This window comes from Colossoma macropomum, unplaced genomic scaffold (assembly GCF_904425465.1).
Source record: "Colossoma macropomum unplaced genomic scaffold, Colossoma_macropomum, whole genome shotgun sequence".
Lineage (NCBI taxonomy): Eukaryota > Metazoa > Chordata > Actinopteri > Characiformes > Serrasalmidae > Colossoma > Colossoma macropomum.
In genome coordinates this window covers 14749608-14773665 of record NW_023494802.1, presented here as the reverse complement: position 1 = coordinate 14773665, position 24058 = coordinate 14749608, and the positions used below count along the sequence as shown (strand labels likewise).

Sequence of the window (24058 nt, the reverse complement as noted above, 5' to 3'; positions counted from 1 at the left end):
CTATCAAAAAGTCCTAAAGGAGAATGTCCGCCTGTCAGTGTGTGACGTAAAGCTCAAGCGCAGTTGAGTTATGCAACAACGATCTGAAGCACACAAGCAAGTCCACCCCTGAATGGCTCAGAGGAAGGAAAAGTAAGGTTTTGGAGTGGCCCAGTCGAAGTCCTGACTTGAATTCCATTGAGATGCTGTGGCACAACCTTAAACGGGCAGTTCATGCTCAAAAAACCCTCAGATATAGCCAAATTAAAACAATTCTGCAAAGAAGAGTGGGCTGGAATTCCTCCACAGCGATGTAAAATTCCCATTGCAAACATTTGATTGCAGTTGTTCCTGCCAAGGGTGGCACAACATGTGATCACAGTATAACAAGTGAGCACTGTGTAATCTCCCGAGCAGGTGAAAATTGAACTACAACTCGTGAGCAGCTGGTTCTGGTAAGATCAGTTGTTTTTGAAAGCACAGTGGGAAAACACTGTTCCAATATCTTGGTTACGTGGTTATACGTGGTTATATATATATATATATATATACATATACATATATGCGTGTATGTGTGGATGAGTGGATAATGCAGGCTGCACTGATACTAGTCAGTGTGTGTGTGTGTGTATATGTATATATATATATATATATATATATATATATATATATATAGACATATAATAATGTATATACATACACACACATATATATATATATATATATATATATATATATATATTATGTATAGACTTATATGTGTGTTATTTACAGTTAAATGTAGGGTTTAAATGATTTGCACATCATTACATTCAGTTTTCATTTACATTTTGCACAGCGACCAACTGTATGCAACAGGGTTGAACATATGTATGTGTGTTTGTGTGTGTGTGTGTGAGAGAGAGAGAGAGAGAGAGAGAGAGAGAGAGAGAGAGAGAGTTTGGGGGGGAGGAGAGTGAAGAGAGGGAGGAGAGCAGCAGCAGAGGGAGGGAGGGGACAGTGAGGGTCTGATATTGAAGAGGGTCTTTAGGTAGAGCAGCTGAAGTGGAGCTCAGACTGATCGATAACTGAACACACGCGGACTGACTCCTTTTCCGGTTCTGTTTATCTGAACTGAGATCAGATCAGAGCTGAGTTTAGACAGCGGACCGAAACTCGAGTGGCTTCATCTGCCTGTACAGCTAATTATAGCGCGCTCGCACAAACACACTGGACATTAAAGTCCAACCAGTACTATAATGACCTGGTCACACTCACCTTCAGTAAACAGCGGCAGAGAGAAACTTCGCTGGGTGACTGACTGATGTTCACGCTCAGCTGAGATGTCCGGGCAGGAGACGCGGGCTCATGGGGAGAGCAGCAGGAGCCGTTAGTGGAGAAGAGGAGAGAGTGGACTAGAGTGGAGGGGAGAGCTGGTGAGTAACGCGGCTGGTCTGCTCTGATGCGCTACCTGCTCCGGCGCTAAAGAAGCGCTGCTGGACACTCAGTTTGCTGAGGCTGCTGCTGGGATCCTGCAGCTGCTGCTGCTGTGTAAACGGCGTTGAATGACCACTAAAATAACTCACAGTGAGCTTTGAGAACTGTTTACTAACGCGTTTATACTCATAAACAACTATCATATTATATTATATTATATTATATTATATTATATTATATTATATTATATTATAATTGTTGTTACAAAAAAATACAGTTATTACTGCTGTTCATGTTTATGACTATGAACGTATACTGATTCAAAACTATTATTTTTAAGTATTATAATTATTATTATTATAAATAATAATAATAATAATAATAATAATAATAATAATTTAAGTAATTTTGTGCAAATCACTCACCAGGCCACCTTTTGAAGAGCCATTTAGTTCCCTAAAGAACCAAGTGTGAAGAACCTTTTAATTGTATAAAGAACCTTCAAATAACAAAAAGTTCTTTACCATTTTAAAGGTTCATTCTAGAACCTTTACGTTATGTTGAGGGTCTTTAAACTTGAAAAAGGTTCTTCACACTCACACATCTATTTTCCAAAATGTGTTCTCTGAAGAACCGGCATTCCTCAAACAAGCCCTTTCTGGCACCCTTATTTTTAAGAGGGTTCTGATGATTCAGAGAACCATTTTTGCACAGTTCATTGGTTCTTCTCTATGTTAGAGAACTGGTTGTATGTGGTTCCTTCAAGAACCTTTTAAAAATGGTTCTATAGAGCATCAAATGAGGTTCAGCTATCTTTGTAAGTCAAGAACCTTTTTGGTACTTGGAAGGAAGAAGTGTAAAAAAATAATGGTTCTTAAATGGATCTTGGCTTGGACGTACAGTCCTAGGAAAAACCTGTATTGATGTAGAACCTTTGCATTACGTGGAGAATCGTTTTAAACAAGGTTCTTCACACTCACATCTCATTTCCAAAATTTGTTCTCTGAAGAACCGGCATCACTCAAACAAGCCCTTTCAGGCACCCTTATTTTTAAGAGTGTTCTGATAATTCAGAGAACCATTAAATGGTTCTTCTCTATGACAGAGACTTGGTTGTATGGGGTTCCTTAAAGAACCTTTTCAAAATGAGTTTACAGAGCAGCAAATAGGGTTCAGCAATTTTCATGAGTCAAAGAACGTTTTTGGTACTTGGAAGCTAAGAGTGAAAAAAAAAACAATGGTTCTTAAAAGGTTCTTGGACGTACAGTCCTAGGACAAACTTTCGTTGATGTAGAACCTTTGCATTACGTGGAGAATCATTTTTAAAAAGGTTCTTCACACTCGCATCTCATTTCCACAAAGAGTTCGTGATAGAATACTCCACTGAAAGGTACTTTAGGGAACCAAAACTGGGTCTTCAATCACATTGCTCCAGAGAACCCTTTATAGCACCTTTTAAGAGAGCTGGTTTAATCATATGCCAATCATAAATTGGGCAGCTACACTTTCTTTTTTGTAAAGATTGAGGGGTGGACGGGACGGAGTGGATCATCCTGACTGTAGTCTGCAGAGTTAATAGTGTGTTGCTCAGCTCTTTGTAGAATTAAACACCAGTTCAGCAGCTCCTTTCACAGCTCCACACTGCTGGAGCAATTAATGCAAACAATGTGATCTATTGACTGTTTATAGGATGATCGCGGTCGGCTGCGTTTTGACACACACTAGGAAAAGCGGGCTCCAGGGCCGCGGGGCAGGGACGGGCACAGCACGCAGGGTCCAGAGTGCTGCTGATTGCTGTGGACGCTTTGCACTTCTCGTTTAATTAGAGCTTTAGGCTGCCTCTTAATCCTCCATAATAAACTCACGCATTGCTGCTCAGTTATGCGTTGGTTATGTCATGTGTGATTATTAAACGGCCTCTCTGAAGTCACAGTTCACGAATCACAGGAGATCTTTGTTTGGGTTTTACTTTCATTGGCTTATTATTTTCAGCCCCCTGTCTGGAAGGCATAAGTGCTGATATGTATAACCATATATATATATATATATATATATATATATATATATATATATATATATATATATATATACACACACATAACAAATGAAACACATAACAAAATTTAAAAACACTTCTGTGTGAAGGGGTCTGTGGCTGCTAAAAGCTGTACAGCAGACTGAGGCTGGTGGGTCTGGTGAATCTACACTGTAAATCTGTCATCATTATGTACAAGGGCAGGTGTGAGCCGGAGTTAAGCCTTATTCCAGCATGGCCAAACAAAAGAAACGGAAATTAAAAATAAGGCTTGAAGTCACGGCTCGTTTCTCAGTAGATGAGCTAAGACTGATGTTTAAAGGCAAGAAAAATCCTCTAGTATTGTTGGTGAGGATGTGCACGGAGCAGCAGTGGATTCAGGAAGTCAGTGTTTTTTTGGGCTCTCAGAAATGTTGCCACATTGTCAGACATTATAAAATATGCAACACTTGTCATTCAGGTTTTTGGCCATTTATTTATGTATGTATGTATTTATTTATTTAACACCATTTTAAAATTCCAGCTCTCCTTTACAAAAATGTCATTACCGTAATCCGGTTATTACATATGATTACATAATGCAGGAAAATGGCTCATCAGATCAACCTAAAATAATTATGTAGTTATGTAATAAAAGGCAGTTGAACTAGTTTTATTAACTCAAAAAATGACACTGATTGAAAGAATAATTTATTCAAATTTTTAAAATATTTATTTAGGTTGAATAAAACTAATCAATTTACTTGTTACCACATGAAGTCAGTTTTTAGGTTGATCTGATGAGCCATTTTTACAGTGTAGATTGAAATGAAATGATTTACTGTAGAGAGGCGGTAACAGGAACCAGGGGTCGTGATGTCTACAATGCAAATATATTCATTTTATTGACTATACAAAATGAACAGTGCACCTAAAAGTGCCGTCTGAGATTTTTATTGTCATGATCAGAACAAAACCTTGTATCTCCATTTAAATTTAAATCCCATTGTTGAAGAAATGTTCCAAAATAAATCTAGTTTAATTAACTTCTGTTCAAAGTTGGGAAAGTTATTTCCTTACAAATTTGAACATATGAGATTTTGTTGCGACTGCGGCGATATGTAATGTTGATGAAGTTAAAGCTACACTACTCAAACAGGATGGTTCTTTAAGGGTTCTTTAGTAAAGTAAGTGGTCCTAGTTAGAACCTTGAGCACTCAAAGAATGCTTTGAATGATTAAAACATTTCTTGGATTGATGGAGAATGTGCTCTAGATGGTTCTTGAGAATGGGTCTATGTAAGGTTGCTTTTCAAAAAGCCTCTATATAGAACCACATATAACACATTCTTCATCACCATAAAGAACAATTTCACCATGCAAAAAACCCTTTAATCATACAAAGGGTTCCTTCAGTGTTCATGATTCTATATAGAACCATTTACTTTACTAAAGAACGCTTAAAGAACCATCTTTTTTAAGAGTGTACACTATGTAAGTTTTGGGGATTTGGAGACCTCTCTGGTAGAAATGTGAAAATGCACACAAAACTTGGTGAAAGACGCTTTTTCCAAAGACATGAGTGACGTATCTACTATTGTCATCATAACTTCAATGTAATGTTGATTTTGCATTTGAACATTAAGCCAAACTTTCTTTTTGAGGCTCTGCATGTGACGTTAATACATGAAGAAAAAACAAAAATGTGACCCAACGAATCAGATTTTTTTCATGTTTTTTCAGGCTTTACAAGGTAAATCGCAGCAGCACACACAGACCATAAATAAAATAAATTAGAATGTTTTTAACGTGACTCACAGCATGCTGCTTCTTTCAGTTTTAGCCCAAAAAGCATGGCACACTGCAGCTTTAAAATAGTGGTAAATTTGAGAAAATAAGCTTTCATTTGGTAATATTTTGCCCAAATTAAACAAAGTCAGATCAGACAAAATATTATACTCTTTATAACCATTTCATATACTACCTTTCTGTGAGGTGGCTCGTCAGACATCTGGTTCACATTTTAATAAGTGACAGTTCAGTAGCCATTCACCTCTATGAATGCACCTAGTTTAAGGTCTGTTTATGTGAATTAATGTGAAGCGGCCACATTGCAAAGTCCAAAAGGACACATTACCTAACTTAACATGTGACATTAACCAGTGACTACACTTTACCTCATTACCATCATTATATATACCATTACTGTCAGCTACTGCCAGATAAGAGCAAAGCTAGAACACACTCATCTAACTTAAAAGAACACTGAGCAGAATATTAGACAATTAATGGCTTTTCAAACTGGGAGTAGTTTCAAAGTGCTTTTAAGTGTCTTGGGTCAGTGAATATTGCTATAGTAGAGTCATGAGCGGACCACCGACAGCTAAAAGAGCATTGGGTCTCAGATTTGTTTTAGTGACATTTTCAGGAAAAGTGCAATTTGTCTTTCAAACCAAATGGAAAGGAGTGTTAAGGTGTTTTTTTTTTGCTCCGCGGTGCAAAGCGTCATGTGGCAGCAGTGTGTTTGAACAAGGCAGCTTATGTGGAGTTAATGAGTGTGTGTGTGTCCTAGTCATTAGTGCATATGGGCCCATTTCCAAGATGTAAACAACTGTATTTTTGTACCACAGTCACCCAATGCCTCTCTCTCTCTCTCTCTCTCATGCTCTCTTTCAGGCACACACACATACATAGGCACACTCTCCCCCCACACTCCCCTGTGTGATTTATTGATATGACAACGTGACAAAATGCAACAAGAAAATGGGTTCGGCTTGTATTGTACATTCAGTGGAAAGCGATATCTTAAGTACTTTACAGCAATGCCAGCTCGCTTTTATCAAAAAGGCCTATCAGGCCTAACTCAAGAAAATCAATTCATCCATTTATGGGGTTGATTTCCTGTCAAAAGTGAATGCAACGACGAGTATGTAATCTCATGAATGGCAAATCCATAATCAGATTGATCAATCTGTAACTTGATTTGTAACACATATCTCGTATGTACGTTTTCCAGGTGACATTTACGAGTGATTATTCATACCTGTAGTCCGTACATTACATCTCGCTTCATGATTTATGGATAACCGCTTAATAGTTTGTAGCCGTGACTCAAAAACTCCATCTGTCAGTGGCGAACCATTAGGGCCTTTCTATGCCTTCAGAGAAGGAGTAATGATTTCTGTGAAAGAAAAAGAAATACTCTGTGAGATCTAGATGGGCTCAGTCAAACGTGGTCTCTCATTGGTTAGGACTTCAGGAGCTGAACGGAAGGCCTAATGCAGGGGTGTCCAGTCTTATCCACAAGGGGCTGGTGTGGCTGCAGGTTTCCATTCCAACAACACTGGAGCACGCATGATCAGCTGTTAAAGACTGAGACTTTCTCCTCTATGCCAGAGCTTTCTATTAAAAGACACATGGTAAAATATATGGTAAAGTCTGTTACAGATCATTAAAGTCTGTTCTTCAAATAAAACATGTCCTGTCTTTTGCAAGCTTCAGATCTCCACATTTAGTCTAGAAAAGCCAAAAGAATTTCTATAAACTCAGCACTAACATGACACCAGAAACCCTTAAGGGTGCAGAAACAAGCATGTTTTTTGTCTTGAGATGTTTTTTTGTCTTGTTTTCCTTGTTTTTGACTGACATTTATGTCCCGAACTGTAGGCTTAGCTTTAATGGCCATGGATCACCACTACCATTTGTGTCTGAACTGCTTTCCAAAGTTATCACAGCATGAACATTGTGAAAGACATCATTTAGTAGGGTGTAACGATGCCTTGTGACAATATGATGATGCAATGAAAACTGGCAGTGTGCAATGTGGAGAACAGACATTATGAATTATGCCATCTAATGCAACTGCAGTGTTTGAACACCAGTCTTAGGTTTGCAAACCATCAGTAACAGTCAACAGCTCTCATCCTGCCTCCTGACTCCCACATGCCAGCGTTGTTCTACATTTTAATTTTGTTCAAAGAACAGTGAAAATATTGCATTGTGAGCCCAGTATTGTGAATCGAATGCAGCTGTGGGATGAGTTTGTGGTTACGCAGCTTTAAGTTAGGGTTTGTAGTTTGTAGCGTTCACAGTAATGGAACTTACAGGCCCCAGTGCAAAATAAAAAATGCCCCCCATACAAAAATTGCTTTTAATGAATAAAAACGACAATGTAATTTGTTGTGTCCGATATCAGGTATCAGTATCAGGCCGATATTAGCAGAAAATGCTGGATGGTCTTTTAGAGGGAAAAAGAACATCAATCAGATCCAGTCCTGCAACAAATCTAGTCTGAAATATCCCGTCCAGTGAAGATGTAGAGGTTTTGGAGTATTCAGCACGATGGTGTAATTCTGATACCAGCTGACTAAACAGGCAAAGCTCTACAGAATTCATAGCTTTTTTTGCCTTATCGATGCAGCCATTTTATACATTAATTTTGCGAAGAAAGACAGCAGCAGCAGCAAGAACTGCATTCAAGCAAGGTGGCAGCGGGAAGACAAGAATGACAAAGGTTTACTAAGGAGGATGAGGACATATCCGAGCAGGTGGACAGTGAGAAATGCTAACCTAAACTTGCTTAGCTAGCATTAGGTTGTAGCATGTTGACTGTCATGATCACATCACATTTAATTAAGTATCAGTCCGATATTAACAGAAAATGCTGGATGGTCTTTTGAAGGGAGAAGGAGCTTAAATCAGATCCAATCCTGCAACAAATCTAGTCTGAAATAGCCCCTGCTCACGTTTTGAGATGGCACTGTCAGCTGTGTATTTTGTCCTGTGGAGTAGTAGAGGTTTTGGAGTACTGGAGGTTCTGACAGCCTACTTTTAGATACTAATTGTAACTGAAGCACTTAAATTAAGAATAGCTAATTTTAAAGCAGTAGTAGTTTTTAAAAAAGGAACTAGCAGATCGTTAATTAATCAAAGAAACTAGCAGGTATTGGTAAATAATCAAAGTTTTAATAATGGTATCAGTCTCAGAACAGATAAAGTGTTTATTCATTGTCTCAAACAAATTGATCCTGTCCAGCATTCTACTCCTAAGATTGTAACATTATAAATAATGAATATATCATGCTGCAAGTTGTAAAGAGTCTATATGAAAACAGTTACCATGAAATAGATGAGTTATACATAAGAGAGAGATAAATAGATGTCAACGCTGTCTGTGTAGTATTGATGGAAGTTCTGTCAGAATCTATATGAGGAGCCTATATGAGGAGATTTTAGGGAGCCTGATCACTGCGGGCCCCCCTGCACCATGGGCCACAGTGCTATTGTCCCCCTGCCCCCCCAGTAGTTACACCGCTGCAGTGTTATGATTATACAAAGATTATATTCACAAAGCTACGAATCTGATTACAGAACTGCAGTTCAGAAAATCAGATCTGTATTTATGTACGAATCCTTTTGACAGGAAATGAACGCCATATTTCATCAAAGCAGTGAATGAAGATAAACCATAGTACTTAAAAGTTAAAAAAAAGAAATACATGGCATTATTAAACAGGAAAGGGCTGATGTAAGGCTGTGGCTTGTCCGTGGTGAGAGCCTCTTAGAAGAATGAGGGTGTGTTTGCCTATAGGAGCGGTGAGGGAGAGGCAGGGGAAGACAGGCTGGGGCCGCTGACCTGAGTCCAGCGCAGGGGTTGAACATTAAATGGGAAAAAGTGTGGAATTGGGTTAGCCAAACAGAGACATGGATCACGCGCAGGGTTGTTTTTTTTCCAAGGCTGACAAGAGCCACACAAAACAGGAGGGGTAAGGAGAGAGGAAAGGGCAGTGAGGGTTTGATGGGACATTTACACCATTCAGGTGTGTATTAAACACAATTCTTTTTACTAGTGGTTATGGTTTTAGTATATCGCTGTTGTTGGAAGAAAACCTTGTATCTCCAAAATGGTAACTTTACAGGAGAAGGAAAAAACCTACTTTACTTTCAATGTAAGTCAATGGAACCAGACTTTTTTCTGAGTCATTTTCAGTCATTTCTTTTAGTCCATACATCATGAAATTTACACACAATGTAAAGGACAACAGTGTCAAAATCTGAAAAACAGCAAAAATGGAGATATGAGGTTTTCTTCCAACAACAGTGATATGTAAGTTATACAAAAAAAATGGAATTTCCCATTCCACCTTAAATAATGTAGCAGTTACATTCTGATCTGTACACATGCTAGTGCATAATTGCTGCACTAGTTAAGGTGGAATGGACATTTGAATGAGACCCTAACATCAGCTTTGAGAGATTAGTGTATCAAATTCAGTGCGATGGTATAATTCTGATATAGGCTGACTCAACAGAGCTCTACAGAGTGCATTGCCTTTTTTTTTACCAGTGTAGCCATTTTATATGTGAATTTTGAGCGGCAAGAATAGCAAAAAATCAAGGTGGCACCGAAAAGACAAGAATGAAAAGGTTAACTAAGTGGGATGAGGACATAGCCGAGCAGGTGGGCAGTGAGAAATGCTGACCTAAGCTAGCATTAGTTTGTAGCATGTTAACTGTTATGATTATGTCACATTTAAGATAAAAGCTCACGACAGTTTTCGTTTTTTCACTAGCTAGCCACCCTGGTTATCTCAGGGTAGCATGATAATAATAAATAAGTGTATGAAATGAAAATGAAAATACGCAAATTTTAGAAAAAGTTATTTTGCACAAAGGCAATGCTGTGTGTATATAAGGAGAAACACAGTTAGAGTTTGGGGTGGACTGGTCTACAAGTTCCAGTCTAAAAACAAGTCCCACTCCATGGACACTACTGTTCAACAGTGCACTCAGTGCACTCATAGCTAGACAATTTTGAAAATGGGGCAGATGCTGGCTGGCTAGCTAACCAGAACTGGCTGAAGTGTATATACATCTGAGGGTGTATCATCATTTTGTAGTTTGTCAGCAGCATTCAGACGACTCCTGTATCCAATCTGTTTTTGTTTATGGGGAAAAACAAATGCCATTTTCAAAACTCTATCACGCCCTGTAGTTAGTCGGCCAGTCACAAAACAAATATGTTTCGGTCCTACACACCATCCTTGGGCTGATACTTGAGATTATCTAATATTGTGATCATTAAAACAAGTTCTGTTTATTATCAATAACACTAAATTATTAATTAACTCAACACCCGTTGGAAAGATTATGATGTAGATCTTCTGCCAGATTGACAGTATTTTGGTTTCCAATCAAACAAACATAGAGACCCGCTGGATGGTAACAGTTAGCAGTCTGTGCTGAAAATAGACATTATTTTAAATTATTAAGTAATTTTAGACATTAGCCCAGTTGGTAATTGTATGGTAATTATATTACCATCACACGCAAAAAATACTATGAAAAACAACCCTATTTGGGTCAATTCCATAACCCAGCACTGACTCACTAGACACTCTCAGAAATAAAGGTACGAAGCTCTCAGTGGGGCAGTGCCCCTCTTGTCACTGGTGTGGTACCCTCAAGGGTACATCTCAGTACCTTTAGTCAGGGAACATAATTGTACCATAATCTACTGAAATTATATTTTCTAAGCTGTATTGACTCCACACACCCCGTCTCGTCTCCAGGCTTTTTATTTTATTGTTCTGTTTTAAAACATTTGATTGTGAAAAGGTACAAATACAAACTTTTCACCTGGAAAAACTTATTTAAGGTTCACATTTGGGCCCTAAAACCATTGTTGTACCTTTGAGGGAACATTTACATTGTCTGTACCTTCATGTACAAAAAATGTACCTGCACAGAACCTTTATTTCTAACAGTGTACGAGAGAAATACATGCTGGGTCAAACTGATCCAGCATCAGTGTATTATATTAATAACCCAACAGGCTGAATTATAAGAGCTATTCTAATATGTAGTTACTTTGACTCAGCACTGGGTTATTTTTGTTATGCTACTATCTAAGAGTTTTTGTTTTTACCTTGTGTTTATTGTTTTCATAAAACAAACTACTTATTAGTTTAATAGGAATCCTACAAACAGAGGTGCTGTTCAGCGATGACAAACTGCTAAATTAAAAGCAAATCTTATTCAGTTTTGGGCCTTTTTGCAGATATTTCTTCCAACCTGTACCTGTAAGAGACAACCACAGTTAGAAAAAAACACATTACAAAACACATGACAAGCATAAATATATACACTAAGAGAAGAGTAGTGATGTGAAATCTAGTCTAACCAAGTTTGTTGTGGAAGCTATAGTGAGCTCATGTTAGTTAATCCTATCAGCCACACATTACAGGCAAAAAAGAGTTTATAAGGCAGTTTTTACTTGAAATAGAATATCTATCTTTATTGGTTTAACTGAGTAGTAAGTAGTAAAACATCTTTATTTTGTAGATGTTTACTTACAGATTCCTATCAGTGATGACAGCCTGATAAGAGGCCAACCAGTGGCTCATGGGCACAATACTGAAAATACTGAGAAAATAGACCTGCAAAACAACTTTAAGGATCCATATCATGGAGACATTTCCATTTTCAAAATATACAGTTCACAAATGTCATAAGTTGACCTCAACTAAAATTATTATTTACCAAAAATTGTTGATAATAATAATAATAATAATAATAATAATAATAAAGCGTTGTATACAGTGGTGGAAAGAATGTACTGTGATCAATATGATTCATCCTCAAATGATGTACAGCAGCCTGTTATCTTCTGTAGTTATATTTCTGCACACTGTGGTGTTTTGGGTGCTTTAAATGGTTTTAAACACAGTGTCAATGTATGGGCATTTATTTAGTCATTACATGTAAGGACCAATTTTTGCATCTGCAGTGGATGGTTCCTAGTCCTTGAGCTTCGGGTCTTGTGGACCCCGAAGCCCCTGGCATACAGAGGCCCCTGGCACTGGCCAGTAATTCATCCTTTGGCTGGGTTGTTATTATGTCACAGTGACTCTCCCAGCAACCCAAAAACTACCCAGTACTGTGGGAATAGCCCAAAAAAAACAAAACACAGCAGTTTTCAGAGAGCAGGGCAAATGCAAGCTATAGGGTAAGGCTCTGTAATGCTCACATGTGCACGATTATTAATCGTGATAATTCAACTCAGAAAAGGTGGTGTCTAGATAGTTTACTGAACTTCAAATAGTAAGTCAACACAACTTGAGACACAACTTGAGATACATTTTCAATAGTATAATTGACATTTCATATTTCATGAATAGAACTGGAAGGTGGAGTACAGTGGAACTGAAAATGAGATAAGCTCATCTTACAAACACCATTTTAAATTGCAAAGGTATGTACCCTCCACTACATCTCTGAAAAGAGTCTATAAAGTACTGTGTATATATATATATATATATATATATATATATATATATATATACACATATGTGTGTATGTGTGTGTGTGTGTCACTGTTGTCAGAAGAAAACCTTATCTCCAAAATAATAACTTTACAGGAAAAGGACAAAACCTGCTTTGCTTTTAATGTAAGTCAATAGAACCAGACATTTTTTCCAAGTACTTTTTGGCCATTTGTTTTGGTCCATTCATCATGAAATTTACACACAATGTAAAAGGCAACAGATTTTTTCAAATTATGTCAAAAACCGAAAAACAACAAAAATGGAGATACAATGTTTTTTTTTTTTTTCCGACAGCAGCGATACATTTGAATTATCACTTGTTTTAATTACAAGGTCATGATATGATAAACTGAAAAAGAATCCAGGGATAAGTCCAGGATTATGTTCCAATGTAGCACACAAGGCTGTAGTTTGGAAAGACTTACACTGTCATAGCATCATCACTTCATCACATCCTAGTACAAAATAATGCATTATGTTACCATTTAATGCACTAACCTGCCACAATCATGTTAAGAAAACCTTTTTAGTTTCAGTGTTTGGTGGGAATGTAGCAGCTCCATCACCTGAGGAGTAGGAATACCTCCGAGTGGTTAAATGTCATTTGATTTTAAATTAAATCTTCTCTGCAGGTGGTGCAGAAACAGCACCTCACTTCTTCACTTCACTGTCAGGAGTGTAATGTGTGAGATAACAGCTCTCCTCAGCCTCCCACCATGCGTGCAGACTCATAGTGCTTTCCTTCCTCTTCCCATTGCCCCCATCTCTTCCTCTGCTCTCTTCACCGCCTCCTCTCCCCTGTCCACCCCGCAATTCCTCTCTAAACTGACCGCTGCCCCGGTCAGGCATTGGACAGTAAAGCAGTAGCCTCTGCCTCCCTCCTGCTGCGCTGCATTCCTGAAAGACATTATGAGATTCAGGATTACCTAAACCCGCTGAGCCCACTTCCTCTCACTGTAGAACTCCTAAGCAGGTATCCACTGTGATGTGGAACACTGCACTTCAACTGGACTGCTATTATATCTCAATGCTTCTAATATCAGCATGTTTCATGTAGGGCTGTTAAATGATTAAAATAATTAATTGTGATTAATTGTGTTATTTGGTATAGTTAATCATGTTTAATCACAGTTGTCTTATTTGCTTAAATTTAATGCTAAAGAAAATTTTCCATTTAAAACAGTACATTTTCTTACAGCCATATAAGAGGACAAAATAAGCTTCATCAGAATGTACAAAAGTACATGGATACCACCCAAAGTATTAAGTACAGATGTTTTAGCCACACCCATTGCTAACAGGTGTATAAAGTCAAGCACATAGCCCTGCAATCTCCTTAGACAAATACTGGAAATAGAGCGGGTCATACTGAAGAGCTGAGTGACTTTAAACACAGCACTGCCACCTTTGCCACAAGCCAGTTCATGAAATTTCTGCCCTGCTAGATCTGTCCCAGTCAACTGTAAGTGCTATTATTTTAAAAGGAAGTGTCTAGGAGCAACAACAGCTCAGCCATGAAGCAGTAGGCCACGCAAACTTACAGGGGCGGGCTACCAAGGGCTGAAGCACACAGCACGTACAAATCACCTGTCTTCTGTTGCATTACTCACTACAGAGTTCCAAACTGTCTCTGGAAGCAACATCAGCACAAGAACTGTGCATTGAGAGCTTCATGAAAAGGAGCACACTGGAACAGACTCCAATATTTTCATGGAAGTGAAACTCAGTGTCAACCTATTTATTTTGCCACTATTCATTTATTTCAGGCACTAATTACTTAGGAGTGTAAAACTGTACACCAAAGCAAACTTCCAGGCCTTTCAAGAGCTCTCTCCAGCCAGGACCCTTCATTAGTTCCACTATTCCCCCAGCAGGGACACCTCTGATCCCTGTCTCTGTAATATGATTTTTGAATCCCTGTACCTTTGATGATTTTAATGTAATGAAAGCTCACAGCTTGCCCTCCTGCTATGATATGCAGCTTCACCTGGATGCTCTAGAGAACATTCAATTACCACTCCTGCTACTCCCTGCTATCATTTATATTTAACTTCATGACTGACAGTAATATATATATATATATATATATATATATATATATATATATATATATATATATATATATATATATTACTGCTGTCTGAAAAAAAAACTTGTATCTTCTTTTGTCATTTTTCAGTTTTTGAAATTTAAAAATGCCAGTTGTCCTTTACATCGTATGTAAATTTCATGAAGAATGGACTAAAGGAAATGGCCAAAAATTACTTGGAAAAAATGTCTGGTTCCACTGACTTACATTAAAAGTAAAGTAGGGTTTTCTTCTCCTGTAAAGTTATTATTTTGGAGATATGAGGTTTTCTTCCAACAACAGTATATACATAATATATATGTATAGTACTTTGTAGACTCTTTTCAGAGATGTAGTGGAGGGTACATAGGCTTATTACATACTAATGCCTATTATTGAATAACTACAGGGACTTCGGTGCAAACTGCTTGAGCTATTGTTCGGTTATAGAAGTGTGTAATAAATTTTGGGTCACTTGTCATTTAAGGGGTTAACAGATCAAAAATCTAAACTTGTGTTGACTTGCTATATCTAGTAACTATCTAGTTACTACCTTTTCTGAGTTGAAACTAATTTTTTACAGTGTTTACTGGGGGCCTAAACCAGTGGTCTCCAACCCTGGACCTGGAGAGCCACCATTCTGCAGAGCCTTAATCCAACCACAATTTGCCACCCCTCCTCCAGCTAGTAGATCTCCTCCCAAGTCCCTGATTGGCTGGATCAGATATATAAGAGCTGAGTAAGGGATGGGGCAGCTAATTGGATACTGATTGAAACTAAAGTCTGTAGGAAGGTAGTTCTCCGGGACCAGGGTTGGACACCACTGGCCCACGCTAAACATTTCACAAACTCCTCCAAAGAACTGCATCACAACCGCAAGTCTATTTTTTTTTTTGCTTGTTATGCACATCATGTCACTTGAAGCAATGCAATGGTTTTCATTTGCAGAAAATACAGTGTCACAGAAGCTTTGCAGGTAGTGCCACAGTGCTGTCAGTGTTGGATAGTCATGAAATTTGACTCTCTGCATGCAGTGTAAAAGTATAGAACCATATAAAATATGAATAGAATAGAACCATATTCACTCTGCTGAGATAAAGACAATACCCAGCCCTGTCTAGAACTGGCAACCCAATAGCCTGTCAGCTACTAGCTTCATTAAGGGGAACCGCAATGGCCAATCACATTTTTATGTGGGTCAGTTCCACCTTAACGGCCCTGCCACCCCCAAACATGACATTGCAGTATGTATAAATGATCATTTTAATGGGATGTTGTGCTAAAGCAATGTTAGTGTCTGTCAGTGTCTGTGTTGTATTAGGAAACCAAGCTTATTTCTGCAGTCATAATGTTTAGTGTTTAACCTCCTTGTGTTTTTACCACTACATCTCGGACAGTTTATCTTTGATAGACGTCTATCACTGGTTCATTGCTTTATCTCATGGATCTCCCCTGTGTCTGACTCGAGAGCCTCTGTTTAATCTAATTTCTTTAATTCCGCTATCTGGTGTTGTCCAGAGAAGGACGGATTTTTCCTTTGAGTCTTGGTTCCACTCAGTGTTTCTTTCCTCTCATGCTCTCAGGGACTCTTCCTTGCCGCTGTCGTCCTCTGCTTATTCATTAGGGACACTGGTCTCAAATTTCTTTGTAAAACGCACTACAAAAAAGAATTGGGCTGAAATAATTTGAACTTAACGTAACACAGTATGGTCCAGTTCTCGTCCCAGTGCCACCTCTCCTCTTTGCGTGTCCAGGCCCGTGACCTTGAGCCAGTGGGGGACACAGTGTTCTCTGAGAGCTGGGTGAAGGGCTGGGCCGGACGAGGACTTCCTCTTTAGCTGTTGTCTTTACCTCTCTAGAGAAAACCCTCATTTTGAAGGTGACTAACTGTAACCGATGGGGTCATCCAGCAGATGAGTGCTGAGAGACTCTGCCTTTTCCCTGACATTCAATATGCACAGCCATAGCCTTCACACGGCTGCACTGCAGAAACGAGCGGCGACCAAGATTTGAATTAGGAGCCGACAAAACGCTTATTCCACTAGATAAGTGCAGAAATAGAACAAAAGAAAGTCATTACAGAGAGTCTGACTTAATAAAGTGAAGATACGAATCACTCCACACTGTATCATCAGGTACAGCTGAGCAGTCCTGTGGCCTTTTTGAGAGAGAACGGTACAAGAATGGGGTCTAGTGATGGAAAAAGAAAATAAGAGAGAGAGAGAGACGAGCAGCAGATGAGTAGGCTGCTGTTCTCCACCTCCTTCATCCTCATCGTCACCTTTTTTCCCATCTGTTCCTTTGACCTTCAGGAGGAGCACAATGGGGCTCCAGAAATATTTTTAGAGTCTTATAGTCAACTGATTACCATCATAGAGAAAAGGGGGTGGGAGAGAGGAGAGAAAAAGAGAGAAAAACATAGAGAGAGAAAGAGAAAGGAAATGAGAGAGAGAGAGAGAGAGAGAGAGAGAGAGAGAAGAAAGAGAAGAGAAAACTAGAGGAAAATATAGAGAGAAATGAGGGATGCAGAAAAGAGAAAGGCAGAAAGGAAAAGAAAATAGAGAGAAATAGAAAGGTAAACAGAGGAAGAGAGAAAAGCAAGAAGAAGAAATGACGGACAGAGAAAACAGGAAGAAAGAGAGAGAGAGAGGAACAGAGAGAGAAAGGGGGAAGAGAGGAAATAAAGGATACAGAAAAGAGAAAAGCAAAAAGTGAAAGAGAAAAAATAGAAAGATAGAGAGAAATAGAAAGGAAATTAGAGGAAGAGAGAAAAGAGAAAGAGAAAGAAAGGATGAAATTAGGGGCAGAAGAAGAAAGAGACAAAGAGAGGGAGAAAAAGAGGGCGGGATAAAGAAAGAGAGAAAGGCAGAGAGAAAGGGAGAAAGGGAAATAAAGAGAAGAAGAGAGAAAGAGAAATAAGGAGAGAAAATAAGAGAAATAAGGGAACAGAGAACAAGAAGAAAATAGAACAGGAGAGAGAGAGAGAAAGAGATAGAGAAAGGGAGGGAAAGAGGCAGGCAGAAAGAAATAAGGAGAGAACGAAAGAGAGAAGTGAGGGACAGAGAAAAGAAAGGAAAGAAAAGAGAACTGGGAGATAATGAAAGAAAGAGAGAGAAATGGAGAGAAGGAAATGAAAAAAGAGAGGAGAGCAACAGAAACATCAATGGACAAAAAGAAAAGGGAGAAGGGAAGATAAAGAGAGGAAGCAAAAGAGAGATGGAGAAAAAGTGATGGAGAGAGACGAGAGAAATAGGGAGAGAAAGAAAGTGAGCAAAGAGGGAGAGAGAAAACAAGAGAAGACAGAGAAAGAAACCTAAGAGAGAAAGAAAGAATAGAAGAATGAAAAGGAAGAGAAAGGAAAGACAGAGAAGGAAACAGAGAGAGAGAAAAAGAAAGAGAGAGAGAGAGGGAAAAATAGAGATGAAAGAGGGAGAAAGCAAGAAAGAAAAAGTGAGAGACACAATGGGAGAGAAAAAAGCGAGAGAGAGAGAGAGAGAGTGAAAGGAAGAGAGCAAGAAGGTAAGTAAGACAGAAAGAGAGAGAGAGAGGGACACCAGGAGAGAAAGAAAGAGAAAACAGAGAAGAAAGATAAAGAAAGGAAGAGAAGATGGAGAGAAATGGAGAGAGCGAGTGAAGGAGAGAGCGAGTCAAGGAGAGAGTGAGTCTGCTGCAGTGGGCAGTGAGCTGTGCTGCAGATCTGCGCTCTGATAGGCTGTTAGATTGCTTTCTCTCAGCGCTGAGGGTCCAGGTTTAGTCCACTGTTTGGTATGAACAGATTCGCTCCCAGGAGCTTCACTGCCTCCCCATTTATCACACGCACTGTCACTGGAAAAGAGCTCCTGCTCCGACTGCTGGCACACTCACCTCACCCAGCCCGCCGCCGCAGACCCCCTTCAGACTCCCAGCGGACACACAGTGCCAGCTCTCGCAAAGCTTACCATTAAAAACGGATCTAATGGAGGAGCTCTGTGATCCTTCCCAGGAGGAGTTTGGCCTGGTAATGGTGTGAAAGAGAGGCATAGAAACAGAAAGAGAGAGAGCGAGAGAGAGAGACAGAGAGAGACAGAGAGAGAGAGAGCAAGACAGAGATGGTTGATAGCACTGACTTTTCCATCTCATAGTGAGTAATACTGCAGCTCACATCCTGATACTCTTAAAAGACTGCTTCTGCTCAGAACGAGCAAACTTATGGTTTCTACAGTGAAAACTGATCATGGACATGATTTTTTTTACTATTACTTCTTTCAGGATTTGTTCTCTCTCACTTTCTCTGTTCATAAGACACAAACATTTCTCAGTGGTCTGAAAAGCAGCAATTAGGAACATATAGGATGCAAAATGCTTCTGAATCAACTCAATACTTTGGGACATTAGAATCATTTGAATTTAATGAAATTATTTTTTTTCCTTTTTATCTGTATTTTTTTCCTTTTTATCTGAATTTTTTTCCTTTTTATCTGTATTCTGCTGCTGTGTAAATAGTTCCTTCAGTCACTCTTGAGTACTCTTGATATATATTAAAAAAGCCTGTTGCTCTTTATGTTGTATGTTATGTTGTAAATTTCATGATGAATAGACCAGAAGAAATGGTTCAAAATTGTATATATATACACACACACACACACACACACACACACACATATATATATATATATATATATATATATATATATATATATATATATATATATATACACATACTTTAATTAGCCTATAAATTATTCTAATGTTATTCTAACAAGTCAATTCAGTTGAATCATCACCTTAAGATGCATTTTGCTCCTAACTGCTGCTTTTAAGACCACTGGGAAGTGTTTGTGGCTTATGAATAGAGAAGTCCTGAAACAGGTAATAGTAAAAAAAAAATATTTCCATATTCATATATACAAAATAGCTTATACATTATTCTAACATTTCAAATTAATATATATATATATCTTTTTTTTAAATACTCAAATGTGACTGGAGAAACTGATTATAGTAATTAAGATAGATAGATAGAGATCAAATACCCTGGAAAGTATGTTAACATCTCCTCTATGGAAAAAACTGAAATACTGAAATAGCGATATTTCTGCAAAAGGTACTGCACAATTATTGGAACAATACACACAATATAAAATGTATAATAAATAAATGAATAAATAAATAAAATATCAGTTTTGGCTCAGTGTTGGTTAAATCAGGTGTGCTGCTGGTGGAATAATAATAAGGAATTCTTCTAACCAGCTCAAACGTTATCAACTACTTTCTGAAAACATGGACTTGTCATTACTTTTACTGCATTAATGCTTGTCTTTATTTATTCTGATGTTATACAGTGCAAAAACACATGTATTGTGTATATAGATGATTTTAAAACTAATTGTTTAACTGACTTTTATGCAGTACTGTATAAGAGAGGTGTTTATCCTACAAAACCGTTGGCTGGAGTCACATTTATTCCAGTTTTTCAGCATAGAACATTTTACAATTACTGCTAAAACACTGCTAACACTAGTAATCGTGTTGTTTTTTTTTTGTTTTGTTTTTTTTTACGTGAGGACCAATTAAATCCGCCCATCCCTTGCAGGCAGCAACACAGAGGCATGGGGGGACACCCTGCGTTCGTTTGGACAAGCTGCCTGAGGAACACACAGCTGGGCTTTGTGTGTGCATCAGCTGGCCTCGTTGAATCAGATACGACTTTGGATTTTCTGAAGTGAACCGCTCCGCCTGTGAACTGATTATGCAACCTGTTTCCATCATTTCTAAAAGAGTCACTCTCAGGCCTCTGCCGTCGGCCCCCGGCCCCACCAAGAGCATGAGAAAAAGAGCGTATTACACATGAGGCAGTCACTGAGAGCCGGCATTGTGGTCAGAGACAGATTCACTGACGTGGAGTTTCATCAGGAACGAATGCGAATACAAATTGCTCTGGCAAGCACAGCGCTGCGTTTTTCTTGCATAACACAGTCGACGTGTACACACACATTCGCAGGGGAGGATAAACCCTCACACGCACAGCCTCATAAACACAGGAACAAACAGAGGCACAAAAACACAAACAGAAAGAGGGGCCACACAGAGACGGAGGCAAATGAAAATACACAGGCCGTATCTGACTAACGACTCTGAAAGTGACGAATGAAGATGTATAGCTAGGTTTGTTTTCACAAGTGTAACACATCATCCGTCTTTCTGTTCACGATGTTTCAAAAGTCTCCTGCATAGAATTACAGCATATGTACTGTAATACTGCCTGGAACAGTTCTCAGTAGCTTTAAAAGCAGCTGTCAGGAATCTGCAGCCAGCAGGTCAGACACTGCTGCTGCACACGCGGCCTTCATCGACAACAACAACAGGACCGCACGGGCACCAGTCGTACCCTCTGTTAGTGAACTCCAGCCCTGCTGTGCTGCCGGATCAGAACATTCTGACTGTTACTCTAAATGGTCCACTTTACCTGTGACCCTGCTGATCACCCCTCTGTCCACTCCACTCCATGTCCACTGGTGTCTGCTTATGCAGTGAACTGCTTCGTACGCTGTTCCCAAAGCTCCACGTCTCTAATGAGCTGTTTCATTTTTCTACAGTAAATTTGTTTACAGAGCTCTGAAGTTTGTATGTTTTACAAGCATAAGAAAATAAGCAGAGTTTTATCTTGATGGACTGAATGATTTGACATGAACAGAAACTGAGCGGGACTTGAGGGGATTTCAGAGAGAGAGAGAGAGAGAGAGAGAAAGAGAGAGAGAGAGAGAACAACAGAGGAAAAATTCCAGAAAAAAATAAACAACTACTAAAAAGACACAGAAAAAAAGAAAGAAAGAAAGAAAGAAAGAAAGTTGAATATAGTGTTATAAAAAAGAAAGAAAGAAAGAAAGAAAGAAAGTTGAATATAGTGTTATAAAAAAGAAAGAAAGAAAGAACGAAAGAAAGAAAGAAAGTGGAATATAGTGTTATAAAAAAGAAAGAAAGAAACAAACAAACAAACAAAACAAAAGAAAGAAAGCTGAGTAGTGTTTTTATGAAGAAAGAAACAAAGAAAGAAAGAAAACAAAATAAAAGAAAGTTGAGTAGTGTTTTTATGAAGAAAGAAAGAAAGAAAACAAAAGAAAGAAAGTTGAGTATAGTGTTTTATGAAGAAAGAAAGAAAGAAAGAGAAAGAAAGAATGAAAGAAAGAAAAACAAAAGAAAGAAAGTTGAGTATAGTGTTTTTATGAAGAAAGAAAGAAAGAAAGAAAGAAAGAAAGAAAGAAGAAAGAAAGAAAGAAAGAAAGAATGAAAGAAAGAAAACAAAGGAAAGAAAGCTGAGTATAGTGTTTTTATGAAGAAAGAAAGAAAGAAAGAAAGAAAGTTTAATATACTTTTGTTACTGTGCACCAAAGGAACACATAAAGAAAAAACAAAACAAAGAAAGAAAGAAAGAAAGAAAGCTTGGTAGCTTTACTGTACACCAGTGAGAAATGTATAAAACAGAGAGAAAGGTAGACGGTGAAGGAAAGAAAAACAGACTGACTTTCATTTACACAAAAGAGAGAACACAAATCAGACCTCTGCACACTGACGAAACCAGACAAATGGACAGGCAGACAGACAGACAGACAGACAGACAGGCAGGCAGGCAGGCAGGCAGGCAGGCAGACGGACAGACAGACAGACAGGCTGTAGGCCACTTTAGGAACAAAGTCCATTTTAATTCTGTCTCTCTCTCATGGTGACTTGTAGGCTTGTGAGGCAAAAGCCCTCAAACCAGAAACATGAGACTGGATGGAAATTTAATTGCTTTATGTTTGGTTGAGGAGACAGATTGGATTTAATGAGAGCTTAAGCATTTTCTGTCTAATGTCTCTAAAACAGTAGCTGAGGCTGCACTATTAATCTGGGGAGCGTGCGGGAGACACACTTCTAATGAGCTCATTTGATTTGCAATCTGTTTCTCTTCATTGTTCTTACTCTGCACTCTCTCAAAATAAGGGCGGTGAAAATAGCAGGGCGAGAAGTGAAAACCATTTCATCTGGCCTGGCTTAAAAAGGTTTAAGCCAATTTGTTAACACAATATGTGTCTGTGCTTGATTGGTGTGAGTGTGTGCGTCCTTCTCTTTTGCCGCTCACGTTCTTCATGTCTTAGTTTCCAGGTTGCAGGCATGACGACGGGTTCGTGGGAAGTGGATTTGACTCGGTCCAACAGTTCCGCTCTCAGAACGGACCTGGCCGGCTCTCTGTTCAACCTGAGCAGCAGCTTCAGTGGTACCGAGGCCTTCCTGTGGCTGCTGCCTTCAGAGAACGGCTCCTGGGGACCCACGCTGGCACCGGCCGGTTCGGCACGGGTGCGGGACCAGGCGCTGGCCCGGGCTGAGATCGGGGTGCTGGGGCTGGTGCTGGCGCTCACCACCCTGGGCAACAGCTTCGTGCTGTGGGTGCTGCTGCGCAGAAGGAAACACCACGCGCCCATGCACCTCTTCATGATCAACCTGTGCGTTGCTGATCTGGTGGTGGCCTTCTTCCAGGTTAGACTGCTAACAGTACACACAGTAGTGCAGTACATAGATAAAGTTTGAAAACCATGATCTTTCATTTTGCTCATTAAAATAATAAATTGCTTGGAATTTGATAATTATTTAGTCTGTTCACCTGCATTTCATGCCTATCTAGATTTGAGGTTTGATTACATGACAACAGTGGCAAACTATGATTATTAGAACTGGACTTAATTGTTAAAACGTGGTCAAAACGAGGGAAAAAACACTTTTATGATAATACTAATTACCGCTAGCGCCCTTATGGGATTCTAATAGTATGTTAATGTTGAGCTTACGCAATTAGCTTGAATATTTTTTGGCAGTTCTAGATTAAACATTGACATTTTAAGCATGTAAAAGATATTCCATGTTTTATTTTAAGCTACTAACAGATATATTAATGTATAATTTACCTTGTTGCAGTTTTAGAGTGACTAATTTTTCTCACAATTTTTATCTCACCCCTGGAAATTAAAGCATAATTGGTTGTTTCCACTGTCACTTCCTAATGTTGGTGGTTAATCTGACACATTAGGCCTTCAGTTCAGCTCCTGAAGTCCTAACCAATGGGAGATGCTCACTTGGCTGTATCTACCTAGATATTACAGAGAAAAAATCCTGATTGGACAATTGTCTTTTGTGCATTTCATGAATTTTACCCCTTTGTTTCTGACAAAAATTTAACAATGAAATAAGAGTATATTTACAATACTTGCAGATATTAAATGCAACATGATGAATTCTATTAAAT

General features: G+C 38.7%; 1 protein-coding gene across 2 annotated transcripts in view; it reads left to right on the top strand.

Annotated features, from left to right (window-relative positions):
- The first annotated feature begins 1277 nt into the window (after positions 1-1277).
- Positions 1278-24058, top strand: part of avpr2ab (arginine vasopressin receptor 2a, duplicate b) — a 34213-nt gene continuing 11432 nt past the window's right edge. The window contains exons 1-3 of one of the 2 annotated variants that reach the window (XM_036591453.1): positions 8840-9227; positions 12588-12661; positions 22917-23295. In XM_036591453.1, the coding sequence (XP_036447346.1) occupies positions 22933-23295 (363 nt within the window). In that variant the 5' untranslated portion in view covers positions 8840-9227; positions 12588-12661; positions 22917-22932. Of the gene's footprint in view, positions 1395-8839; positions 9228-12587; positions 12662-22916; positions 23296-24058 lie in introns of those variants that run through there. The other variant, XM_036591452.1, reaches the window with a different exon arrangement.